The following is a 23833-nucleotide window of genomic DNA, read 5'->3' as shown; positions in this document are numbered from 1 at the left end:
TACAGCATCTTGCAATAAAAGCACTCTTGTTGACCGCAAAGTATTTCATTCAAGCATTTTGGCAGTTAAAGTAATAAATAATTTGCTGCAGCCAAACCTTTTTGCAGAGTTCTTATGTCCTAAAAAACCTTTTGTAGGAAAACTGGGTCAAAAGACAGAAAACCGAGTTAAGGCAACAGTGGTGAGGTTCTCAGCCCGTACAACACATTAATCACGGTATGCTTTGAGTCCTCCAACAACATGTTTGTCCCAGTTAGGCTTCAGGCCTTGAGAGCTTTTGCAAAGCAGCCACCACAGTGGATCACTTGGTCATGCAGGAACATTGGGGTCAGCAGATCTCCCAGGACCTTAGCACACACTCCACACTGCAAAGCATATCAACATTAACATTATGCAATGACAGGAGTGTGTCAATCAATATACATACGGTAAGAACAGTATCTTTCCTAACTGAAAGGACAAACCTGCAGACAGTCAGGGTGGCAGGTTACCAGAGGCTCATTGAGTGAGATCTTGATGTTTCCATCAATTACTTGGTCACAGAATGAACAAATAGCTCTGCCATCACTGCGGTAGAGAGAAAGTGAGAAAAGATTATCAGCCAATTTAATCTTCTTGTATGAACTTTGGGTCTGTACCATGAAAATGTGTTGCACTACTAATAAAGTGTTCACTTTGTATAACTAAAATAAGGTTTGAAATTCCAATTTTGTTGTCTTTACAGTGAGATGTTACCTGGTGTATTTCAGAGTGTGTTTGGATGGTAGCTCCTCCCTGGGCTTTTGAAACATTTCAGTGCTACAGAAGTAAGTCATCAGCAAACAATAAGATGCATTTCATAGCACAAGCAAAAACATGTGAATATTATATGAAAAACAGTGGGTGTGATTGTCTGGTTTAATAAGACTTTACTAACGTGTTGGTATCGTCAGACTGGTTCACTTTTGACTCCTCTGAGTGGGATTGTTTTGGATCTTCCACAGGTGTAGGAACAGCTTCAGCTGTGGGCGGCTCAACATCTAATTCATCAGTCAGTTCAATGGCTCTGTCACATAACTTATCTGCTCCAGTGTCTGAAGCAGGTTCAAGAGCATCCTCGATGCTCAACTCCATCACACCAACTGCTGAATTCTCAGATGCTGGCTCAGCACTTTGCTTAACAACAGTATTATTAACAGGCTGGATTTCACACTCAATTACCTCTTCAGCGCTGACCTTTAAATCCGGTTCTGTTGGAGCTGCAGACTCAACTTCAGACTCCACACGGTTGACTGTAGTTTCGGCAGCAGATTGAGCGGGTGATTCAGATACAGCATCAAGGATTGGTTCCACAGTGTCTTGTAGAGCAGCCTTGTCTCTTGGTGTTGCATTATTTACAGCAGGGGTCTCTGGTGATGACTCCACCGCAACCTCAGCTACAGCTTCAACAATTTCTTCTGTACTTTGTTCTGGAGGACATCTTTCACAACTCCCCTCTGCAGCAGTTTCTGTAGCACAGTGAGTGGGTGATTTGGATACAGATTCTACCAGTAAGTCAGGGTCTGCTTCCACGCGGTTTTGGAGAGCAGCCTCTTCTCCTGGTGTTACATCAATCGTATCAGGTGATGACTCCACCACAACCACGGCTACGGCTTTAAAAATATCTTCTGCAGCATGTTCTGGAGGACATTTGTTAGAACTCCCCTCTGCAGATGGTTCAGTTGATTCTACTCCTGTATCCTCCAAATGTGCTGCATTTGCTGGGTCTGTTTCAACTGAAGGTTCCTCTTGAGCCTTCACTGCAAGAACAGCAGGGACCTCTGCAGGGTCTTTACTCTCCCCTGTACCAGCCACGTCAGAGATTTCTGCAACAGGATCTTTCACATCAGCAACTGCAGAGACTTTGGCCTCACTGTGTTCGACGTTTGACTGATCGACTTTGGTATCAGCATATTCTTCCTTGTTTTCTGCAGCTGTGTTGGCAACAATTTTTTCTATTTGTACTTTACCATTTTGGATAAGTTCTTCTGTGGCTGCTTGGGGCCTGTAATGGAAGTCATTTATTACTAACTATATGATAAAAAAAAAAGATCTTTAGCATCTTTAAATGTCATACTTGTATTTACAGTCAGTGGAGAGATGCCTTCATATACTAACTTTGTATAGTCTGTGGTCTCCACTGTTGACCCCTCAGGCTGAGCATCATTTTGGAGAGGGATAACATCAGCATTTGCCTGATTAGCTGAATCACTAAAGCAAAGAACAAAAAATAATGAATTTGCAATATAAATACATCTACCATCACCAGCATTTCATAATTTGATTTAAAGGTTCAGGCTCAACTGAGATTAATAATGCAAACTTTGATACAAGTGGATTTGTAGAGGAGTACGGTGTAGTTGTTCATGGTTTACTATCAATTAAAATTCAGCATATACAGACCCTTTAGATGGAGAGAGCTGTGTCTTTTCGAGAGGAGGGCTCAGTGGAGAATCTACTGATCTACAGGGTAAGAATAAGAAACACACCTGGGCATTTATAAACTTGTAGCAAAATACAAAACAGACGCAAATTATTAATTACCAATTAACATCAGCTTCATCAGCCTAAAAATTCTTTATCTTAAAATTGCTATCAAAGCCAACTGTTCCATATGTTTCAACTTCAAGGATGGATCTCAGATCTGATGTCAAGGGTTGGGCAATGGATAAAGTAAATTTACAATATTACAAAATATGACACTACTATATGTGAGAGATTCATCTACAGCCTCAACCAAAAAGTGTTAAATTTGAAAAACAGTGACCTTCAGTAGAAGGTGAGCATAACTTATTACACTGTACTTTTATAGGACACCAGCATATGAGCTGAGTGGTAAAATAAAAGCTACTTTGATTGATGAAGCAAGGCTGACAAATAGACCATTAAATGTCAACACAATGTTACATAACAATACAATATTAACAATGTAACTATCACCGAGTTGTTTCGTTGAACAAGGAATGTGATCCAGTTACATGTATTCAATTTAGTCCCAGTTTGTGTCTCTTGTTCATTACAATTGTTGGTAATACACTAGAGGCACATAAACTTGGACTCAAGTCAATTATGCATCAATTATGATACTGATGTAACTCTTGATTTGTCTGCATTTTTACAGCCGATTGAAAGGTAATGGCCCACTTGAAGCTTAAACACTGAAAGTATGTCAAGTGCTTCACTCATTATTTACTAAAATGAACGACTGACGGCCGTGTATACAAATGAGTACCTTAATAGGTCAATGCCTATTAATCAAAAACACAGAATAGTGCATAAATGATATCAAATACTCTATATATAACTAGGTAAGATAGTGTTAAATAACACTAAAAATTAAAAATGGAATGGACATATATATTTAGGGAAAACCTTTGCATTAAATGTTTTATTTTACTTTTATTAATTTCTTAAAATTTCCACATTATCCCTTTTGTAGCTATAGTTTTCACGTGCATTTGAGCATTGTGATGCAATTTATTGAATTTATCTGTGTATCTGTAGAGTTGGACACTTATTTTGGTAACGGGAACTTTCATATTTTATTTTGAAGACCGCTTCACTGAACTTCCGGTCCTGTTCCGCTGTCTACTGACTTGGGAAGCAGCATAACATGCTAGGCAGGAAAATGCATGGTCAACGTAAAGTGTAACCGCGTAATTTCAACTTTGTGTAACTGGCAGACATGTAGCAACGACTGCACAACAAACATTGCCACATGGTTTGTGTTTTTAATCGTAATTTTGTTTCAAAAAACCACCAGGCTTCACATTGTTGTAACGTTAATTTCCAAACAGAAGCGTTGCGGTCCGCGGCGTCACAACAACCAACACAGGACGAGTTGTTTTCTGTCCCCCTTTAAAACTTAGTACGACGACCTCAAGACCAGTAAGTCAGTGAGTCTTTTAACAGTTTCTCTACGGATAAAGACAGCTTTGTCTGTGACAGAAAGTGCATCTACAGTATAATTTTTAGTAGCTTAATTAACGGGTGCCTTCATCACGAACCTGAGGTTAAATTAGTAAGAGTATCTAGATGATTTTAGATTATATACCAACTATTATTACTATCACTGTTACTGTTTTTCTGCATCCAGGCAACAATCAAGTCTCTAAAAAAATCAGGTAAACCTGGACAAGATTAATATGGAGTCAGTTTAAAAAAACCTGTCCGTGAAGTCACCTTGTTTTGTTTTGATAATTACAATGAAAGTCAGACAGATCTGAGCAGGATCTTTAAGTGTTTATACAATCCGTGTGTAATCCATTTCAGGGTTGACTAGTCTGCATTGTTGCAGGTATTTTACATCTAGATGTGGGTATCTGTGGCATGGATGAAGAAAATGCAGCATTTATTTCTGTCCTCTCTATAAAATTAGAGTTTTATTGGCGTGAAACTAATTTAACAAGTCCATGAATGGCAGTTTTTGATCTAGAGCTGGTTTGTGTGTTCTAGGTGGACTAAAATTGGCACAATGACTGCTTTTTCTGTCTTCATAAATTGATTAGAAGTTCATCAGAAAGGGGGACTTAGGTTCTTAATGCCTTTGAGTGGTGTAGCAACAGAGAATCAGGTGAGATATATTTTTAGTTTTATTTAAATTCCACTTAAACTAGCAAATCATATGCCAATGTCAGCCTTGTGCATCCATCCATTATGCAGTGAAAATAAATGCTGTATGCAGGAGGTCCTGTTGCTCCGGTTCTTAAGCATTGCATCAGTAAGACACAACGTATAGGACAGCCTTTTTGTTAACAAAACTTAGATCAAAAGGAAGCAGTGACATGATCCCTTTGCAAGAAAGGAAAAGGGCCAGATAGAGCTGTATGCGTGGCTCATTTTTGGCAAGGTGAAAGTGTGGACAAGTGTTTAACTATTATTGGTTATATCTGGTTTTGTGATTTTAATAATAAATATTCATTTGTTGCTATCGTATTGGTTTAATACATGATTCATGCCTGCATTTCCTGTGCCATCCTAGAAAAAATGCCGTCGAGAAATCATCTTGACAAAATCGGGAGGAAGAAGAAGAAGAAGTGGACAGAGGAGGCCATGGAACGTGCACTGATCGAGGTGAAGTCGGGGAGGTGCACGGTGAGACAGGCTGCCAAGGAATTTGGAGTCCCTAAATCTTCATTGGGGGACAGAGTCAGTGGACGGGTGACACCAGGGAGTCGCAGCGGGCCAGCTCAGCTTATAACCTCTGCAGATGAGGAGCTGTTAGTGGAGTTCTCCTTGTACATGTCCAAGCATGGATTCCCACTTACTAAGCAGCAGCTGGTGTCCTTTGCCTCATCCATTTATAAACGGCAGCATCGGAGGGTGGCATTTTCCAAACTGGGCCAGACCTGGTGGCTCAATTTTAGAAAACGGCAAGAAAAGAATATTACCATTCAGCCAGCAGACAATGTTGTCCGTGGGAGGACAGTATGTGTGAGAAAAGAAGCGGTGGATCAGTTTTTTAATTTACTGAGCACTGTCATAGACACTCACGGACTCAGAGACAAGCCTCACCAAATCTTCAACTGCAATGAGACAGGCTTTCAGCTGGGCAGGAAGAGGGTGATTCTCCCCAAACCTGCCAGTCTGGGCTACAAGCCAATGCCAGGCTCGAGGGACCACATCTCCGTCCTGGCTTGCTTTAGCGCAGCTGGAGAGGACATTCCCCCATTTATTATCTACTCAAAGGCCTATCCCGGAGGAGTATGCTACAAGACACAAGGGCCACCAAATGCCCTCTATGGATGGTCAGACTTGGGGTGTATCAACTCTGACCTCTTTAAGAAATGGTTCCTCAAACATTTTCTTGTGCATGCACCGAAGGAGCGTCCATTGCTGCTGATTTTTGATGGCCACAAGTCGCCAGTGAACCTTGAGGTGGTGGAGGCAGCTCGCAAGGAGGACGTCATCCTTCTGTGCCTTCCACCTCATTGCTCTCACGTCCTGCAGCCACTAGACGCGGGTCTCTTTGTGCTCCTGAGGCAGCATTTTGCATCACTCATAGGTGATGGGTGTGCCACTGATACTCACTTTGCAATAAGCAAGAAGGAGTTCTCAGGTGTATTTAAAGGGACGTATCAGGTAGCTAAGGAAGACGAAGGTGTCAGGATTGTCAAGGAAGGCTTTAGGAAATGTGGTATCTACCCATTGAACCCCTTTGTCATCAACGAGGGTCATTTAATGCCATCACACAGCATGGGCCCAGCGGCTGGATCCACATTGTCCACATCAGCACAGGGGGTGCACACTGTAGGAGACCTCACAGCTGCCGGACCCTCCTTGTAGCTCATTACTACCCAAGACTTTCAGTCGCCATCAGTACCTCTGAGGAAAGAGCCTGCCTGCAGAGTGCTCTGTTTGTTAGTTGGCAAAGAAGAAAGGGGTGTGTTGATATTAATTACTCGTCAAAGTTGTGCTCAGATTTAGTAATTGAGTAATAATATTTGAATGCTGCACAATACTGTTTCACAGCCTGCCGGTGCCCCAAGGTAAAACTGTCAAAACATTTTTAAAAGAATATTAAAGAGAATTCTGGGCCATGTTTCTGCTGTACAGCATTATGTTTTCTTTTTTTGAATATTGTCTTATTGTTCAGACCTCAAGCTCCTTCAAATGAAACTATCTGGGAAGGAAAAAACACATTTACTTTGAGCTGTTCACAACTCATCACGTAGAGAACTGAAGTGAAACGAGAACAGAACCTCTTTCAAAATCCCATTGACATTTGTAACTATGTAGCTGTAAAATACAGCTGGGGACAGAGCTTTTCTCAACAGCATGTCATGTGGCTGGTTTCATGTGTTTGGGTGACTACTAATATCGTTGTTTATTCAATATTTTTGTTTTTACCTGCTTTTAACACCATTTCCCATAACCACTAGACATTCGTGAGCTAAATGTCATGTCTCAACACAGGTGACGAGTCTGATTTGTCTTAGAATATGGAAAGTAAACCCCAGGAACACGCTTCATTTCATCACAAAGACCGGTGAAAGAAAGGCTGAGTGAGAGGCTGCATTGAGTTACAGGGGCTAGTGGAGCAGAGACTGAGCCATAACCTGTGAGGAGGGGCCAGAAGTAGACATTGCTTCATTTTAGGGGATCACAAGTCAAAAAGTTTGGGAACTACTGCTGTATCACAAATTTAACTTGAGCTCTGACACTTTTCTTGGATGAGATTGGCGGTGAGCAAGCTCGATAAGCTACATCAAACAGTATAAATATAGACAGTGTTGTGCTTGATTTCTATATTCGTGGCTCCTTGACAGCAAGCGGTGGGCAAGTCTACAAGTTATGAGCCCTGAGCGTGCTTTCTAATTCTGTTCAATCTGATCAAACAAGTACTCATTCACTGTGTATTTATTGAATTACAGATTTGAAGATCTAGAGAAAAGAATTGTTCTTATAACGTTAACAGAGATAAAAGGACAGATTCAAAACTCAGCCACATTAAGTGTTATCTATATCTTGATACACTTCATGCAGAAGTAAAAAATGTAGTCACATGTTGAAATCTGGCAGGATTTATTATGGTCTAATATCCAGAGGATTTCCAAAAACAATATCCATTTATAAAACTTGTTGCTAAGTGATGCTTCTTTTTGGTATTCAAGCTTGCTGTGAAATAGACTGACAGAACAGAGGGGTAAACATGGGAAGAGAAATGATAACACGTCTTTGAAACCACTCACTCACTTCAGATGTGAATCTTTTATTTCTTGGCTTGAGTATTCAAAATGTGCTTGGTGATAGCTATAAATGGAATGTATTGTGTAAAATTTTTGAGAACTATTGAGGAAAGTCGCACCCTGGGGTGTCTAAATACATAGGCTTGTTCAAATATGTACTGTTTCCTATGCTCTCAGTAGAAGGAAGCCCACAGTGTGACCTCAGGGAGAAAATCCAGAATAAAGGATTTTTAAAAAATATTTTGCAGCACAAATGTGTCCTTACCTTTAATAATTCACTAGTACTTGTGCATGTGTGTCTGTCATGTACGCATTAAAGTCAGGTGATGTAATATCAATGCAATAGGTACAACTAAAAACATTACCCAGGCAGGGAACAACACTATATGTGTTATTAATCATAATTACTGTGGGAACAGTCAATGACTGTTTCAGAACATCTTTACGGTCTATTTAAATATAAAGTAGATCATTCTAAATATGGCTGTATTCATTTATAATTGCTGAATACCATTACAGATTTTTTATGCTCAGCAAAACAATGAGATTAGTATTTAACACAACCTTGTCATGACCACAAAAAATTTAAGGCTGGTAAAATATTTGTACAGTTCAAACTGAGGATTCATATTTTTATAATGGTCACTAGGAAGCTAACAGGAAACACAAGAAAGGGAGCTGTTAAAGCAGTTGTGTGTTTCTGTGCCTCGAGCCAAAAGGTTAAGGTTTGTATAAAAATTAACAATTCTTCTCCAGGCTATAGGTCTTTATGGATGCAGCAGAGCTGCCCCAGACTTAAGTTAATGTTTATTTATGTTAATATCACAGATGGTGATTTGTGCCTGATGCTTTAAACATTTTTAGTTATTATTCACTGACACAACAGAGTCAAAGGACAGTTTAAGTTTGACTTGCAGAACTGCCACCACATTGTTTCTCATATCAGCATGGGGTCTCTGCACATTTTATAAACAATAGAGATATGTATGTCAGATGTTTTGTAGCTAAATTGTTAGTTGAATCTACACAAGAATGACTGTTTGTCAAAAATGATACATTTAGTAGCATCTGCTTCAGACACAGCTGTTAAAATTATGTTTACCAAATATTACCTAATCAGATCACATACTGTATGTTTACTGTATAATATGGTAAGAATCTTGGTGTCCATTTACTTCTCAATGGATAATTAGTCTTTTTAATTAATGTTCACATCTGTACAATTGTACTCACTCAAATTTCATGGCTGTGGAGAGGACATATGATTTCTGCCTGACTGGAGCTGGTTTGGTCTCCACAGCATGGTCTGTCCTGCAAGACAGAGAAAGGTGTTGTAAATGTGCAACATGATTGTTGCACCAGTTCTTTCTCCAAAAAACAGTGCTGCTGGTGAGGTAGCACTATTAGAAAAACTAGACAAAACTAAGACAGACCCCATAGCTGTCATGTTGTTTTCTAAGGATACAATAGGAGTGACGCCTTGCTACACCACAGCACATCAGTTAGAGGCAGGAAGACATGACAGCTTCAGTTACCGCTTTAAATCAACACTCTGTTTTTGATGTTGCACCATAACTGCTGAGCATACCGTGCTTCATCTTGCTCATCTTTTTCCTGACTAGATTTTTGGATCCAGCTGCCATCATTCTTCAGTACAGTCCGCACCCTGGTGGTTCTAAACACCTGGCCTCTGTCAACATCTACAACACACACACTGTGTCAGGATATTCTGGGATACCAGGAATGCTTGTATGACATTTTTAATCTAATAAAAGGATGAAATATTGGTTTTGAGTGTGACTCACCTTTTGACATGATGCTAATATTTTCTTCGACGTTCAACCTGATGAAATGATTTGAGGATGAGGTTATTCTAAAAAAAAATTTTTTTTTAAACATCAATGCAAATAGAACAGAAATCACTGTGTACAGAACTGTGATGTCCTGTGTTTGCGTCCTGTCTGTGTATTTTTCTGTCTCTGTCTCCACCAGTGACTACAGACTTGTTTAATGACCCTGCATCTCATACACAACCCGTAAAACTGCATTCTGCTCGGAAACAGCTCACTCAGAATGTAAAAGGGACAAGTGACAAAAAAGTATTTATTGCCTGTCACCAACCCCTCTGAACAACTACTGTATGTTCAGTTGGATCAGAATTAAGAGCACAGATAAACATTGAAACAGGATAATTTCATCCTGTTATGTAACATTGTTCCTGCACATAGACTGCATATTCACCATCCACACTTTCACTCTGAATGTGATCTCACTCTGTTTACAGTGTCATTCCCCATCCCACTGTACTCCTCTTAACATTTTGACCTGCACTCAGTGTTTTAATCTCTTATGATCAATCTTTCTGAAGATGTGCCAGCACCAATTAACCAGGTCAAATTCATTATGCATAGAAAATGAAAGCAAAGTCAGAATTCAGAATGACAAAGTCAGAAGTCAGAATGACTTTGTAATGAGCCCTTAGCTTGCATAGTCAATGAACATGAAATCAGAAGTAGAGTTGAATCATTTCCTGCACCATATTGCGTCCTCACCTGTTAAAGTCAGCTGTGTTGGCGCTGTCAGAGCGGAGTGGTGTCGAGCCTCCTCTGGATCTCTGTCTCACACAAGCAGAAAGGTAGAGCTTTTTCAACCTGAGCACCCACCCCCCTGTCATTTAGTTTCCACCCATTCCATCCAGTCTGAAATGCTGCACCTGGATGCTACCATGCAGGTTGATCAGGTGAGTGGGTGGGTTGCTCTACATGACAATCATGGATGCCATTGTTTTATTGTTAATGTGTGGAATGATACATTCCAAAGTTGTTCTCCAGCAAGATTTCACAATCACTCTTTACTGAAATGAATAATGAAATGAAAAGCTCTTTGAAGCATTATTCTTTCTGCTTTTTGAATGTGCGACAGCATAAACCATTAAACCAACCCTATAATTTAGTACTTACTGGTGTTTTTTTTCTCACTGACTTTAGTCTTGTACACTACACTTACTATACTTCAAATGTGCCTAGAAGTGAAACCCTGCAGTTCATTAACTGAAGACATTTCATAAGAAACCTTTTAGTGTTGTTTTCCTTCTCTCCAAAGACAAATATTTCTTCACAAAGATGCTGTTCCAGTAGGGATGATGCCAGGAATCAAGAGAGACCTGCTCTTTAACTACCCGGAATTTAATCTAGTGCTTCATCAGAACCTTTCATTGTCATTTACGCCGAAATGCATCCAAACAAAGTGTGCATCTACTCCAATGAAACACACACAAACACACACACACACACCCACACACACACACACACACACACACACACACACACACACACACACACACACACACACACAGACAGACAGACAGACAAACGACAAACATAACCTTAATGTGAAGTAATTCTACATTAATTAATTTTAATAAACTGAAATGTTTACAGTTTTGTCTGTGCAGTATCAGGGACATTGTCACTATAAAACACATAAAACACGAAAGAAACATTACTACTGATTTTTAAATGTTGCTGTGAGCACCACAACCTATTCACTTCCATTGTATCAGGATGGTGGGAAAAATCTTAAGAGATAGACCAAAAACCAAATCTGTCTGCATGGTTTGATACAACTATATGTTTTTTTTTAAATAATTTGAGTGAACTGACCCTTTAAATATAGCCTAGCCTGAAAAGGACATATTTAAAAAGGCAATAGCACACATTCTGTTGCTCTTTCACTCACTCACTCACTCACTCACTCACGCACAGATTATACATAAGATCACATCAAACAAAGAGGCCACCGTTCAGTTTGCAGGAAATCCTATTCACACTTAAAATACCAGAAATTGTTCTTTGGCAGGAATTTTGCATTGTCATCACTTCTCTGGGCTTTATCGTGATGTAGAACATTTACACTTGACAAGTAAAATAAAACCTCTATATATCTATATATAAAACTTTACATATATATATATATATATATATATATGTAAAGTTTTATGAATGTTGTGTGGAATCCAGCAGAACCTCATTCTTTGCTTCCTTGAACTTCAGCCAACATCTTCAATAAAAATTCTTAGTATTCCCACAGTAGAGTATCAAAACAAAACGAGATCATCAACGTGATAAATCACATAGAGTAGAAAATAGAAGTGACACAGTGGAATGGGAGCAGGTGTGTTACTCAATAAAAACTGTCGCAAAGAAACAGTAAATTTTAACCATGTTTCTGTATCATTGAAATGCATGGTGTAAACATTAACATGTGCCAAGGTGATATTAGGTGAAATTAGGAAATTTAAAACATTTTCTACCTGATTTGATCAAATCTGAGATTGTCAGACCAGTGTTGTGACTTCACAGCAGAATGTAAATCTAGATATTAGTTCTTGCAGATTGTATGTGCTTTGTTTTGATTAACTTTCATCTTTTTTTCTGTTTTTCTTTCAGGTGTTTTAATCATGATTTATATATCTTATATTTTAAGTATTCATGTGTTTCACGTTTCACCTGGAAGTTAATGACAGCATTACTGCCTTGAATTTCTGTGGCCGTTTTGGTTTAGCTATTTACACTGACATTTATTTCCATGTTAGTTTTTAAAACTGGCCTAGAAGATTTGATAAGAGATCAAGATCTCGTGTTAAGATACTTAAACCGGCCTGAGAATGCAATAAACAGAAACAATATAAGTATGTTCCACTCAAAATCTTTTAAAATATCCTGTACTTTGCCCCTGATCTATTCACTATTGCTCACACATGTACTGCATCTGCATTGCATGGCTTGCATATTATGTGTGCAAACTATGTAATTAAATTTACAATGCAACCAATTATGAACTCCTGTTATGACCATGTAATACATATAACACCGAAAAGTCTAAGTACTGTATGTTCTACTAAGCTAACGATGGCAGCATACCAGCTTTTAACACAGTGTGCTCTACGATGAGAGGGAAACATCCTGACATGAAGGTCCTGAGAGTACCTCTTGGAACAGGACACAGGCATCAGGTACAGGGGTTGTCTGATTTTTCTTTATCACCACTATGTGCCCCCTACCTTCCTCACTACAGCACTGCACATTATTGTGAAGACACTTTACTTGTTCTCGCTAGCAAAGGAGAAAAAGAAATATAAGCTTTAGATTTTTTCTTTTTTATTCTATGCCCTGATCAGAGCAACATATATTGAAAATTGATTAGACAAACATCTAAATAACGAACAACCATCTAAATATGTATGCATATAGTAAGTATATTTAGAAGTTTTCTCAGTTCCGAGTGTTTTGGAACGCACCTTTTCTACAGGAAGTGACGTACACCGTTGTATCGGGTCTTCATTTTTGTCGTGTGGTAGCAGCTTCGTAAGTGTTATTGCTCTAAATTAATTTTTCTAAAATGTTGTTTATTTGGATTCTATTTTTATTTTAAAAGATAACCTTCTTTAAACAACTCGTATTGAACTTTCACGGTATACAATCTGTCGGAGAGGCAAAATAGCTTTGTTTTCCGTTGTTAAACCTGGTTAGCCTGCTAACAGCTCTGTAGCTGTACCGGCTAGCAGGCTAGCTTGTGTTTTACACTCGATTATTCACTAACAATCAGCTTAATTTGTTTAAAAATGTAGGTTACATGTCTCCCAACGATAGGTTAGCAAGAACATAGCCTGATTATTCTGTGGTCCGCTAAAAGTATTTACTTACGTAATTTTTATTGCTTAGCTTGCTAGTGAATGTTTTTCTGTCTGACGACTTACATACATAATAATTTAGTTTTTTATCAGCTGGGAAAGTGATGATTTCAGTAGAATAACGCTCAATTGCGTCTACAGTACTACTCAATCAGATCATCTGAAAATGATAAGGAACGTTCTCCTACTCCTGCAGACAAATTGTGCATGGTTGATTATTAGTTAGCAGAAGAGTTTTTTTTCTACGTAAAACATAAAGGAGGAACATAGAATAAGTTTAAATGAGGAGAGGTTGACTTGGCACCTGTGTCAGGGCCTGCAACTAAGTTATTTTCATTATCAATTAATCTGCTGATTATTTTTAACAGTTAATTGTTTTGTCTATAAAATGACAGTAAATAGCGAGACGAGCCAGATGTAATTTCCCTCAAACCAAAATTACATCTTCAGATGTTTTGTCTGATCAACAGTCCAAAAATCCAAAGCTACTTGGGTTACTGTCGAGGTTGACAAAGAAAAACATCAAATCCTTATATTTGAGAAGTGATAAACAGCAAATACTTGAATGTTTTATTATAAAATACAATTATACAATAATCAAAATAGAAGCTGATACCTTTGTCATCATCAATGTGGAAAAGAGGTCTCAGATCTTGGTATTTACTGTTTGGAATGTATTTGATTTGCAGCTTTTTGTTCTCCTTTCATGTGTTTGCCACAGGAGAACCATTCAAGATGACTACAGCTGCAAGACCAACATTTGAGCCGGCGAGAGGAGGGAGAGGTAAAGGAGAAGGTGATCTGAGTGCTCTCTCCAAGCAGTATTCCAGCCGAGATCTTCCGGGTCACACTAAGATCAAGTACAGGTCAGTAAATCAAACATGAATTGAGCTGTGGGTTGTAATCAGTGTGTCACTGAGTGCACTGCTGGTTAGCCAGGCACTGATTTACAACAAGTAAGATACCTTATGAACCTACTGTTCATTTTTAAGGTGGATATACACTAGAAACAAAATATTTGTTCTTTTATTCAGTTTTTTTCCCCCTCCTAATGTTTTCCAAACCTCAGGCAACCTACCCAGGATGCCCCTGAGGAGGTGCGTGCCCGTGACTTCCGCAGGGAGCTGGAAGAGAGGGAGCGTGTAGCTGCACGTGATAAGACCAGAGAGAGGGGACCAAGAGGTCGGTGTCTCTGCAGATATTACACTTACTGATTATAAAAAAATTATTTTAGTGTCTATTTCTGACTAACTTTATCTTAAGTTTATACCCATGGAAACAACTACTTAATATGCTGCACTGACCGTAATTTTGCAGAGCACACCACATCATCATCATCTTCGTCATCATCTTCAAAGAGGCCCAGACTGGATCAGATCCCAGCAGCCAACCTTGATGCAGATGACCCTCTCACTGATGTAAGTGCTTGCAGTTTAAGACTTAGTGGACACTTACTGAGTAGCGCTCACTGGGCTCCCTCACCAATGTTTGTTTGTTTGTTCATAGGATGATGAGGACGAGGACTCTGAGGAGGACAGTGATGACGATGACACTGCAGCTCTTCTGGCAGAACTGGAGAAGATCAAGAAGGAGCGGGCTGAAGAGCAAGAGCGCAAAGTAAAGTGTCATTTCAGACTGATGTGTTTGAACCTGCTGTCTGACAAGAGCATGGCTGACAAAAACATCAGCAAGTTAAAACATGAAATGTGTGTTTGAGAGGAGGCAAATGTTACCCCATTTTGTTTTGTGAATTTATATCTTTTCTCATCTCAGGAGCGGGAGCAAAAGGCAGAGGAGGAGAGGATTCGCATGGAGAATATCTTGAGTGGCAATCCATTGATTAATTTGGCAGGGCAACAGCAACAACAACAACAACAGCAACAACAACAACAACAGATGAACCAGAGTCAGAATACATTCAGGGTCAAGAGAAGGTACCTCACATACACATACACACACTGGCACATGCATGTAGACTTTGGGTCAAAAGGTTTAGATTACCAGCATCTTTTTTTAGGTCTTTATAAAACTTTTGACCTGTAGTGTATGCATAATATGAGTTTTGTATTTGAGGGAAATATGTTATCCTCATTTATCACCAATCATCAACAATGAATTTGTTAATATCTTTCTAGGTGGGATGATGATGTTGTGTTCAAAAACTGTGCTAAAGGAGTGGACGAGGCACGGAAAGAGAAACGCTTCGTCAATGATACACTGCGCTCGGAGTTCCACAAGAAATTTATGGAGAAATATGTAAAGTAAAGTACTTGATGTGTGTTAATTTTACTGTTTCTTTTTTTTTATCTCATTTCTTTGATCTCCTACTTCCATTTGTTTTTTAGCATTCAAAATTAAATGCATCAGTCTCTGTACAGTCAACAGGTAAAATGTATATAAATGAGTTGATGAGTTACATCCTTTGAACAAAGCTCAAAACAAGGTGGATTTCTTTTCTTTTTCTTTTTCTTTTTTTTTTACTAATTTGAATAAACAATGGCTTGGGTTTGAAATTTATTTCAAGAATTTCTCTGAGAAGGATTGATATGGAGAATGATCTGATTTTCAAGTATTTATTCTACCTTTTGCTTAATTTTTTTTTTATCTTGTCTAGGTACTGAATTTATTCATGGTCCAATAGTGAGCAATATCTTAAATAATAAATATACGTTTTTGATTAAATTGGTTAGATATGTTCATATAAATACAAACTGCTCTGAACCTTGGAAAATTAAGTTACTTGAGCTGGTGATAGAATGATAATGAGGAACTTAATTCAGAATCATAGTTTTGTAACCATTTTTAGTGAATATTACATTGCATATCCAACAAATTAGAAGGACATTATTTCATGTAATTAATTTTGTATTTCAGGTTTTCTACAACCAAAATATTAAATGGACTGTCAGAGATAATACAACACTGGCATCAAACATTAAAATCAAAACATTTATATGATGAATGAGTTCTTTGAAGTGACCCTGCCACTGTTAAGATTTATGTAAAAATCACATACTCAGTTTGGTTTCTCTGCAAGCCACATTATAGCATAAAGGTCACATGTTGGAATGGTTTTTTTTTGCAATTTGGAAGTGCATTAGGATTATTATTAAGATTATTTGAATCAATAATATGCTACGCATTATATGTTTTCAGTATCCAGAATAGTGTGAACAATTTCAACACAATCTTTTGCATTTGCTGCATTTCCCCACACAGCTATATATTCCAAAAAATAACTTGTTTCTATTTTCTGCATCTCCCTAAACACAAATCTTATTGTGTAATATCCTTTATGAATATGTGATTACTAGTGTAACCTGACAGAATAGTGTAATAATTTTTTTCATTTATTTATTTCATATTCCAGCAGCGAGTTGATAAAACAACTAAAACAAAGATGTTATAGAGGTGTAGGATTTATGTAATTTTATGGCAACTTGGAAACGTGTATAGCTGTCCAAAGTAATGTATGTGAACGTATAATGTGTTCATAAAAATAACTTCAAAAGCTGACAAAATGATATTGTCCGCTTTTTAGTGTGTAGCACATTGTGGTTTCTTTTTTGATTATTAGCTAACAAAACAATTTCTGTAAAAGCCCAATAGAGAAATATAAACACGTACGAATAGCAATGAATGCAGCATGCGACCAGTCGACAGTGGAGAGAGCCAACAGGGGGCGCTATCTCAAAAATCCTTGTGACAGGGATCGGGAGGCTGCTGGGAAAAGATGGCAGCTTCCTTTTGTTTGTGCGGATTTACTGTACTCCGAGAGGGTCTCTAAAGACTTTCCTCCGTAATCACACGGGTTCACATCGCTCACTCTGGGTTCACACTACCAGTTGTCCAAACACCTCAGCCGGGAGAACATGGAGAAGAGCGGGAGCATCGACAGTTTGGGCTCGAAGCGTTCCTCTTCACGACAGCCAAGTGTTGATTCATTGTCCAGGTAGCTAAACCCAGCACAATACGTCGCTCAATAAGCTAGCAAAGTTTTGAAACTAACGAGGTTACTTACTAAGATTTTAGAACTAGATTTAACCTGTAATCCCAATGCACTATTTATAACCCGTCAGAGGTGACTGCTAAACCACATATAATGTAATCCGGTCAAAAAGTGCCCTGAAACGACCAGACTTTGACAGTAAATGAGGGCATAGTGTAGTGGATGTTGTCGTCATTGGTTATAATCCATGTTGAAACGATTAATCGGATATTCATTTAAACGACATGATAAATGAGCAAATGTCAGTCAGATGTTATAGAGCCCAGTTTAATAACATGTTTGCTCCTTTAGTCTGATCAACAGCTAAAACCCATCAACGTAGCTACATTACCCTGAGGTGTTCATAATATCTCGATCAATCTATTAACTATTTGGACTACAAGACGTCAGAAAAGTATTAAACATTTGCTTACTCCCTCTGACCAACAGTTAGAAATCTTCAAGTTGCCACTCAGCTTATAAAAATATTGAACAAATAATCTTTGTTAGTTGACTAATTGTTTAATCAAATAATGGTTTTAACACCACTGCGGAGACAGGGAAAAACATGGATGAAATGAGATGACAAATGACTTCATTTCCGTTTTTTCATTTGTCACCACATCTTTCAACAGTACATCCACCTCTCGCTCCGACCGGTCTGCCCAGACTAAACCACCCTCTGCAATGTCCTCTGACTCTGTGTCCCCCTCTGCAGAATTTTCCCCAGAGCTCAGGGTTAGTAGAACGCACATAGTTCCTGCTGCTTCATTAAAGCATCTGTTGATAATGACTGAGGCATGACTCTTCTTCTTTCTGTTCCTTTCAGGTCAAACCCAAAACTGCTGCCAAGGTATCTCATCTCATGAAATACATACTACCCAACAAATTATTGACTAATACCATATGATAGTTACCTTCACAAGTTTCATGGTTTAGTACAACATACTGCTCCACATTCAGTCTAATTTATATCTAATGTTTCCAGCCGGTGCTTAGAGATTCAGACAAAGAGGAACCACAGTTACTTCCAAATGAAACCGTGCAGGACATGGGTAGGTTTTCTCTTGGCTGCAGTCACAACTCTTATCAAAATAGCTTGCTTGCATTAAAAGCAAAGCAGCATTTCTCATATTTCCACATTAAAGCAAGTTGTAATGTATTTCACATATTTGGCAAATCGAGATTTATTTTCCCTTTGTTTTCTTCCACAGCCCAAGATGTCACCTACTTCTGTCCTTTCACTGGAGCACTGAGGGGAACAGTGACAGTTACAAACTACAGACTGTTCTTCAAATGCATGGACAGGGTATGTTTTGTGAATTTTTAGAATGACTTCATGGAAATGTAGAGGAGTCATTTTGTTTTTGTTAATGTGTAGTTGTTTTCTAGGAGCCAGCATTTGTGCTGGACCTGCCCCTTGGGGTGGTGAGTCGCGTGGAAAAGATCGGAAGTGCATCGAGCCGTGGTGATGTGTCCTATGGGCTAGTTTGCAAGGTGAGTAAGATGTGTAACTATTCTGGAATAACTGCACTTAAATAGCAGTTCAGATGTTTACTGGTTATAAATGCAATACAGTGCTAAGTCACAGAGGACGGACCTCTTGTTATCCCAGCTGTGTAAACAGCACCATCTGAAACAATGTGATCATAATATGTCGACGATAGCATAATAGGAAATAACTGTTACTGCATGTAGCGGCTTTACACCAGTGAAACTCATGTACATACTGCTGTTGACCCCTGAACTTGACCATGACCTGCTGCTCTGTCTCTCTGCAGGATATGCGTAATCTACGATTTGCACACAAACAGATGGAGGACACACTTAGGAAGTCCATTTTCGAAGTGCTGATAAAATTTGCGTTTCCTGTTTCCAACGGGCTGGTGAGTGATTCTCAGCCACACTGTCTCTGACACTGTAGCTCTGCACTGTCTTCCAACTGACAGATATCTCTCCTACTCTCCATAGCAAATCTTTGCCTTTGAATATGGGCAAGTCTTTCCTGAAAACGGATGGAAGGTGTATGATGCTGTCTCAGAGTACAAAAGACAGGTATTTGAAGGCGACTGACTCCTAAGCTAAATGTTAAAAGGAAGCTTATTACATGGGTTGTTCTTGTGTTTCTTGGTAGGGCATACCGAATGAAAGCTGGAGAATAACGAAAATAAATGACCACTACGAGATGTGTGATACCTACCCATCAACTCTGGCAGTGCCTGTTAATATACCAGACGAAGAGCTGAAGAGGGTAGCGGCCTTCCGAGCAAAGGGCAGGATACCTGTGAGTGCCCCCCTTCAGCACGAGTGTAATTATCCTGTGCAGCTGGTTTCAATGGACAGTCTGGTAATATTCTGTTATACTCCCTGTGTAGGTTTTATCATGGATCCATCCAGAAAGCCAAGCCACAGTGACGCGCTGCAGTCAGCCCATGGTTGGTGTAAATGGAAAGCGCAGCAAAGAGGATGAGAAATATCTCCAGGCAATCATGGATGCTAATGCTCAGTCCCATAAACTCTTCATTTTTGATGCCAGGCCCAGTGTCAATGCTGCTGCCAACAAGGTTTATTTTCTAAATCTGATTTCAAAAGTAATATTTATGAGGAGGAGAACTATCATAATAGTATTTTAAGGAAATGTCACGCTATTGCCCCCTGTACATGGAGGTCACACTCATTTGTAGGATGACATACTGGAGGTGGTAGGGATTTAGATTTTGCTAATCTCTGCCCAGTGTATCTTAATAACCCATCTGTTTGTTTTTCCTAGATGAAAGGAGGTGGATATGAAAGTGAGGATGCTTATCAAAATGCAGAGCTGGTGTTCTTGGATATTCACAATATCCATGTGATGAGGGAGTCACTCCGCAAGCTGAAGGATGTGGTCTACCCCAACATCGAGGACTCCCACTGGCTTTCCAATCTGGAGTCCACTCACTGGCTTGAGCACATCAAGGTGAGCATAATGATGCTTCACTGTGGAGAGGAATGAGGCTCCCAGGCTCTTGACTAAGTTGTGTTTGTTTCTAGTTGATCCTGGCAGGAGCGCTGCGGATTGCAGACAAGGTGGAGTCTGGGAAAACATCAGTGGTAGTCCACTGTAGCGACGGTTGGGACCGCACAGCTCAGCTCACCTCCCTGGCCATGCTCATGCTGGACGGTTACTACCGCACAATCCGTGGCTTCGAGGTGCTGCTCGAGAAAGAGTGGCTGAGCTTCGGTCACCGCTTCCAGCTGGTAAACAATCTTTCATACGCTTTGAGGATATTCAAGCATAATGTGTGGTGGCCTTTCCAGTTGCATCATTAATTTGTCCTTTTCTCTTTCTACTTTTTACTTTAAGCGAATCGGTCACGGCGATAAAAACCACACAGACGCAGACCGTTCACCTGTTTTTATTCAGTTCATTGACTGCGTGTGGCAGCTGACTCGTCAGGTAAGCAATAAATGTTACCGAAATGTGAAAAAAAATCTTCAGAATAACAAGGTCTTTGAAGGATAATAATGAAACGGTTTTTGTCTAAGTTTCCTGCAGCCTTTGAGTTTAACGAATACTTCCTGGTTACCATCCTGGACCACTTGTACAGCTGCCTGTTTGGGACATTCTTGTGTAACAGTGAACAGCAGAGGTTGAAGGAAGTAAGAGCATTTTGTTACTCTGAGCATTTTAATATTGTGCTTGCTGCTGCAAAATGAGATGTTTTAAAATAAGATATTGGAAAATCAGTGTTCTGACAGCTAGATCTTTATTTTACAGGAGATTCCCAAGAGGACAGTGTCGTTGTGGTCTTATATTAACAGCCAGCTGGAGGAGTTTACGAGTCCTCTTTATGTGAACTACTCCAACCATGTGCTGTTCCCTGTAGTCAGCCTGCGCCACCTGGAGCTTTGGGTTGGCTACTACATCCGCTGGAACCCTCGCATGAGACCTCAGGCATGTCAAGGAAGCCTGCGTCTTGTTCTTGAATTCAATATTTTTAAAGGAAATTGTTTGCACTCCACATTAACTCCACTTTGGTGTTTCAGCTTGAGCTTCACACATTGCCTTTTTCTTTTGCCAGGAACCAGTTCATCAGCGCTACAAGGAGCTCTTGGCAAAGCGCGCTGAGCTGCAGAAGAGAGTGGATGAGCTACAGCGAGAGGTGACCAATCGCTCAGCTTCCTCATCCTCTGAAAGGGCGGGCTCCCCCACACGCTCCATCACTCCAGTGCAGACTTTTGTGTGACACAACTTGGCCCTCATTAAGGTTTCAGAAGCTGAGTCCTACCTGTGAGAAGGTGCCATACAGTTGTAATGAGTAGGCTGCAGCTGGCGCCATGAAGGACCTGTGTACCAAACTGCCTCTTTGGGTGACACACCATGTTAATACACTACCACCAAAAGTCTGATTGAGCAGATTACTGCATTTGCATCTCTCACAGGTCATATAGAATCTGCTTGCAACAGAAGCACATCTGTCTCAGACTGCTTGACTACAGCCATATTGTACTCTCCCTCCAGGGTCGAAGGGACATGTAACCAGAATAGTGGGGACTGTTTAGCATATCGACCTACCTACAATCAGTGTTTATTGTATTTGAAGTACATTAAAATATCACTCGGGTTAAGTATGTATGCCTTATACATATCATGGGACACTCACTTCATTCCTCTACACTGCAAACATTTGTTAGATAATGATTTGTTGAGCTAAAGCAATTGTGAAGATTAACAATGCTGCAAATATTCTGAGGTCAAAACTCTAGTTAAACAGTCTAACACCAAAAAAGCTTGGGAGTTGTTAAATACTGATTTTAAAAATGTAGCAAAAGGGCTCTAAAATTAGCTTCTTCTTATGTTAAAAAAATAGTCATACAGTGCATTAAAAAAGTTGGCGGATTTTCCTCGCAAGTCAGTGCTTTTAGATTGTTGTGACCAAATATCTGTTGGGGTTTTTTTTTTTTTTTAATATATGAATAATAGTGTCATATTACATTCCTGTCATTGAGTGATTTAAGTTTTGTAACTAGTCAACGTTATTTATTATCCATTAGTCCAGACTTGTATTTATGGCTCACAAACACACTCTGTCCCATGTCATAAGTTTATAAAAGATGTTCCCATGCAATGTTAATAAGCTGCACAGAATATGCAATATTTCATTAGTCCCAGTTAACAGTCATTTACTCAAAATGTCTATGTGTGAGCATTTCTTGCAGATGCTTTTTAAAGCTAGTATCAGCTAACTTTTATAGGCATCAGAAAGTGTAGCTACTAATAATTAGCCTTAGGTGGTTTTTTAGTTGAATAAATCTGAATGAATATCTGTGCCTTGTTCTGGATGATTGAGAGAATAACAAAAGAATAGTGTGCAAGGTTTAATTGTCAAGGTTTAACGCTAAATACAGTGTTAGTTAACATTTCCACTGTGTATGTGAATACTTGCAATAAACACAGGACTCGACTACAAGGAGTCATTATGGTTTGTTGTTACATTAGCATGGTGTGAATAAACACGCTTTTGAAATGATAGAGCAGAGCTCCAATGACATTAGCAATAATTATCTCTTCTTATGATTGATCTTGCCATAAAACATAAGATAAAGAGTGCCTTTTATTATAAATGACAAATTATAAATGTGTAAATTTTGAGACTGCAGTGGCTCTGAAAATATTAGCTTGACCATATTCAATCTTTTTCACTCTCATACCTAAATATTTGATGACTTGCCATAACTTGAATTTAAGTTATGCTTTACCCATTAAAAGACTTATTATTCTACTGATTTGATGGATGCCTATCACTTCAAATACATTTGTATTGTCACTTGTATTGAATTCTCCCTTTAAAAATGTAGAGCTATTTAAGTATGACTATTTTTCCACACAGTTTAAGTGAGGCTGCAATGCTGTATGTACTCCATTACTTCAAAATTTGTTTTCAGGCAACAGCAATGTCAAATTGTGCTGTCAAATGTCAAAATGTATTAAAATGATAAATTAATAAAAGTGCTGATACTATGTAGTCAAGTTTTTGTGAATTTGAGTGTGTGTTTTTTTGTTTGTTTGTTTTTTTTGAGTGTTAGTAAAAGGGGTTTAAGGGGAAACACTAATTGCATATGTGCATATGTTGGTTTCAGTGTGTCCAAGGCTTTTTGAGAAATTAATCCTTTTTGTTAATTAACAAGCAACTGATTCCAAGTATTTACAGAAAGTCATATAAAAAGTCAAATTTCCTCAATTCTCGTGCATATGTAGCAATTAAGATGCTTCTGATGTCACACCAAATGTTAAAAGCTGATTTTGATCTTAGAAAACTTTGGTTTTAACACAAAGAAGTTTATAGGTGCTATAAACCAGAAACCAGGTTAACCAGGACCCCCCTCACTGGATACACTACGCAAAACAACAGGACCAAAAAGAAATTACTCAACCCTGATATTTACAAAAGCTCTGCCATACAAGGA

General features: G+C 39.0%; 5 protein-coding genes across 7 annotated transcripts; 3 read left to right on the top strand and 2 right to left on the bottom strand.

Annotated features, from left to right (window-relative positions):
- Positions 1-121: 121 nt before the first annotated feature.
- LOC111234476 (LIM and calponin homology domains-containing protein 1-like) lies at positions 122-1568 on the bottom strand. Its single transcript, XM_022762594.1, has 4 exons — positions 917-1568; positions 736-798; positions 465-567; positions 122-365 (listed from the first exon to the last, which is right to left on the bottom strand). The coding sequence occupies exons 1-4, from the start codon at positions 1111-1113 to the stop codon at positions 261-263; spliced, it is 468 nt and encodes a 155-aa protein (XP_022618315.1). The 5' UTR covers positions 1114-1568; the 3' UTR covers positions 122-260.
- Positions 1218-10302, bottom strand: LOC111234556. Its single transcript, XM_022762703.1, has 8 exons — positions 10259-10302; positions 9512-9549; positions 9295-9406; positions 8940-9017; positions 2422-2481; positions 2137-2229; positions 1528-2023; positions 1218-1271 (listed from the first exon to the last, which is right to left on the bottom strand). Exons 2-8 carry the CDS (start codon positions 9519-9521, stop codon positions 1218-1220), a joined length of 903 nt encoding a protein of 300 aa, XP_022618424.1. The 5' UTR covers positions 9522-9549; positions 10259-10302.
- LOC111234633 lies at positions 3605-7907 on the top strand. Of its 3 annotated transcripts, XM_022762812.1 has the most exons (3): positions 3605-3659; positions 3816-3906; positions 5000-7907. In XM_022762812.1, exon 3 carries the CDS (start codon positions 5005-5007, stop codon positions 6301-6303), a length of 1299 nt encoding a protein of 432 aa, XP_022618533.1. In that variant the 5' UTR covers positions 3605-3659; positions 3816-3906; positions 5000-5004; the 3' UTR covers positions 6304-7907. The 3 variants fall into 3 exon arrangements, with proteins under 3 accessions (XP_022618533.1, XP_022618534.1, XP_022618532.1); XM_022762813.1 differs by lacking the exon at positions 3816-3906 and having other exon boundaries at positions 3616-3739; XM_022762811.1 differs by having other exon boundaries at positions 3616-3914.
- A 2703-nt stretch (positions 10303-13005) lies between the features above and the next one.
- On the top strand, positions 13006-15915 carry cwc15 (CWC15 spliceosome associated protein homolog). The gene is made up of 7 exons (XM_022762541.1): positions 13006-13072; positions 14120-14264; positions 14468-14580; positions 14716-14816; positions 14905-15015; positions 15172-15332; positions 15534-15915. The coding sequence occupies exons 2-7, from the start codon at positions 14134-14136 to the stop codon at positions 15661-15663; spliced, it is 747 nt and encodes a 248-aa protein (XP_022618262.1). The 5' UTR covers positions 13006-13072; positions 14120-14133; the 3' UTR covers positions 15664-15915.
- A 1208-nt stretch (positions 15916-17123) lies between these two features.
- On the top strand, positions 17124-23375 carry mtmr2 (myotubularin related protein 2). The gene is made up of 16 exons (XM_022762775.1): positions 17124-17350; positions 18022-18124; positions 18216-18239; positions 18375-18441; positions 18601-18695; positions 18779-18883; positions 19168-19272; positions 19358-19441; positions 19521-19670; positions 19762-19950; positions 20157-20342; positions 20417-20623; positions 20730-20822; positions 20912-21025; positions 21144-21320; positions 21448-23375. Exons 1-16 carry the CDS (start codon positions 17271-17273, stop codon positions 21610-21612), a joined length of 1944 nt encoding a protein of 647 aa, XP_022618496.1. The 5' UTR covers positions 17124-17270; the 3' UTR covers positions 21613-23375.
- Positions 23376-23833: the final 458 nt, after the last annotated feature.

Source organism: Seriola dumerili, unplaced genomic scaffold (assembly GCF_002260705.1).
Source record: "Seriola dumerili isolate Sdu_G_001 unplaced genomic scaffold, Sdu_1.0 BDQW01000449.1, whole genome shotgun sequence".
In the NCBI taxonomy this organism is placed as follows: domain Eukaryota; kingdom Metazoa; phylum Chordata; class Actinopteri; order Carangiformes; family Carangidae; genus Seriola; species Seriola dumerili.
This window is presented reverse-complemented; position numbering and strand designations above follow the sequence as displayed.

What these genes read in the sequence shown, in the direction of transcription:
- LOC111234476 (XM_022762594.1), bottom strand. Translation starts at nt 1,113, where the DNA reads ATGGAGTTGAGCATCGAGGATGCTCTTGAACCTGCTTCAGACACTGGA. An exon ending in CACACTCTGAAATACACCAG is followed by an intron (nt 568 to 735) that starts GTAACATCTCAC and finishes TCTCTACCGCAG; the next exon opens with TGATGGCAGAGCTATTTGTT. An exon ending in GCCACCCTGACTGTCTGCAG is followed by an intron (nt 366 to 464) that starts GTTTGTCCTTTC and finishes TATGCTTTGCAG; the next exon opens with TGTGGAGTGTGTGCTAAGGT.
- LOC111234633 (XM_022762812.1), top strand. Translation starts at nt 5,005, where the DNA reads ATGCCGTCGAGAAATCATCTTGACAAAATCGGGAGGAAGAAGAAGAAG.
- LOC111234556 (XM_022762703.1), bottom strand. An exon ending in TCCACAGCCATGAAATTTGA is followed by an intron (nt 2,482 to 8,939) that starts GTGAGTACAATT and finishes CTTACCCTGTAG; the next exon opens with ATCAGTAGATTCTCCACTGA. An exon ending in AAGCAGACCCTGACTTACTG is followed by an intron (nt 1,272 to 1,527) that starts GTAGAATCTGTA and finishes CCGAAACTACAG; the next exon opens with TCAACCGTGTGGAGTCTGAA.
- cwc15 (XM_022762541.1), top strand. Translation starts at nt 14,134, where the DNA reads ATGACTACAGCTGCAAGACCAACATTTGAGCCGGCGAGAGGAGGGAGA. An exon ending in CACACTAAGATCAAGTACAG is followed by an intron (nt 14,265 to 14,467) that starts GTCAGTAAATCA and finishes TCCAAACCTCAG; the next exon opens with GCAACCTACCCAGGATGCCC. An exon ending in ACATTCAGGGTCAAGAGAAG is followed by an intron (nt 15,333 to 15,533) that starts GTACCTCACATA and finishes ATATCTTTCTAG; the next exon opens with GTGGGATGATGATGTTGTGT.
- mtmr2 (XM_022762775.1), top strand. Translation starts at nt 17,271, where the DNA reads ATGGAGAAGAGCGGGAGCATCGACAGTTTGGGCTCGAAGCGTTCCTCT. An exon ending in TCAATGCTGCTGCCAACAAG is followed by an intron (nt 19,951 to 20,156) that starts GTTTATTTTCTA and finishes TGTTTTTCCTAG; the next exon opens with ATGAAAGGAGGTGGATATGA. An exon ending in ACTGGCTTGAGCACATCAAG is followed by an intron (nt 20,343 to 20,416) that starts GTGAGCATAATG and finishes GTTTGTTTCTAG; the next exon opens with TTGATCCTGGCAGGAGCGCT.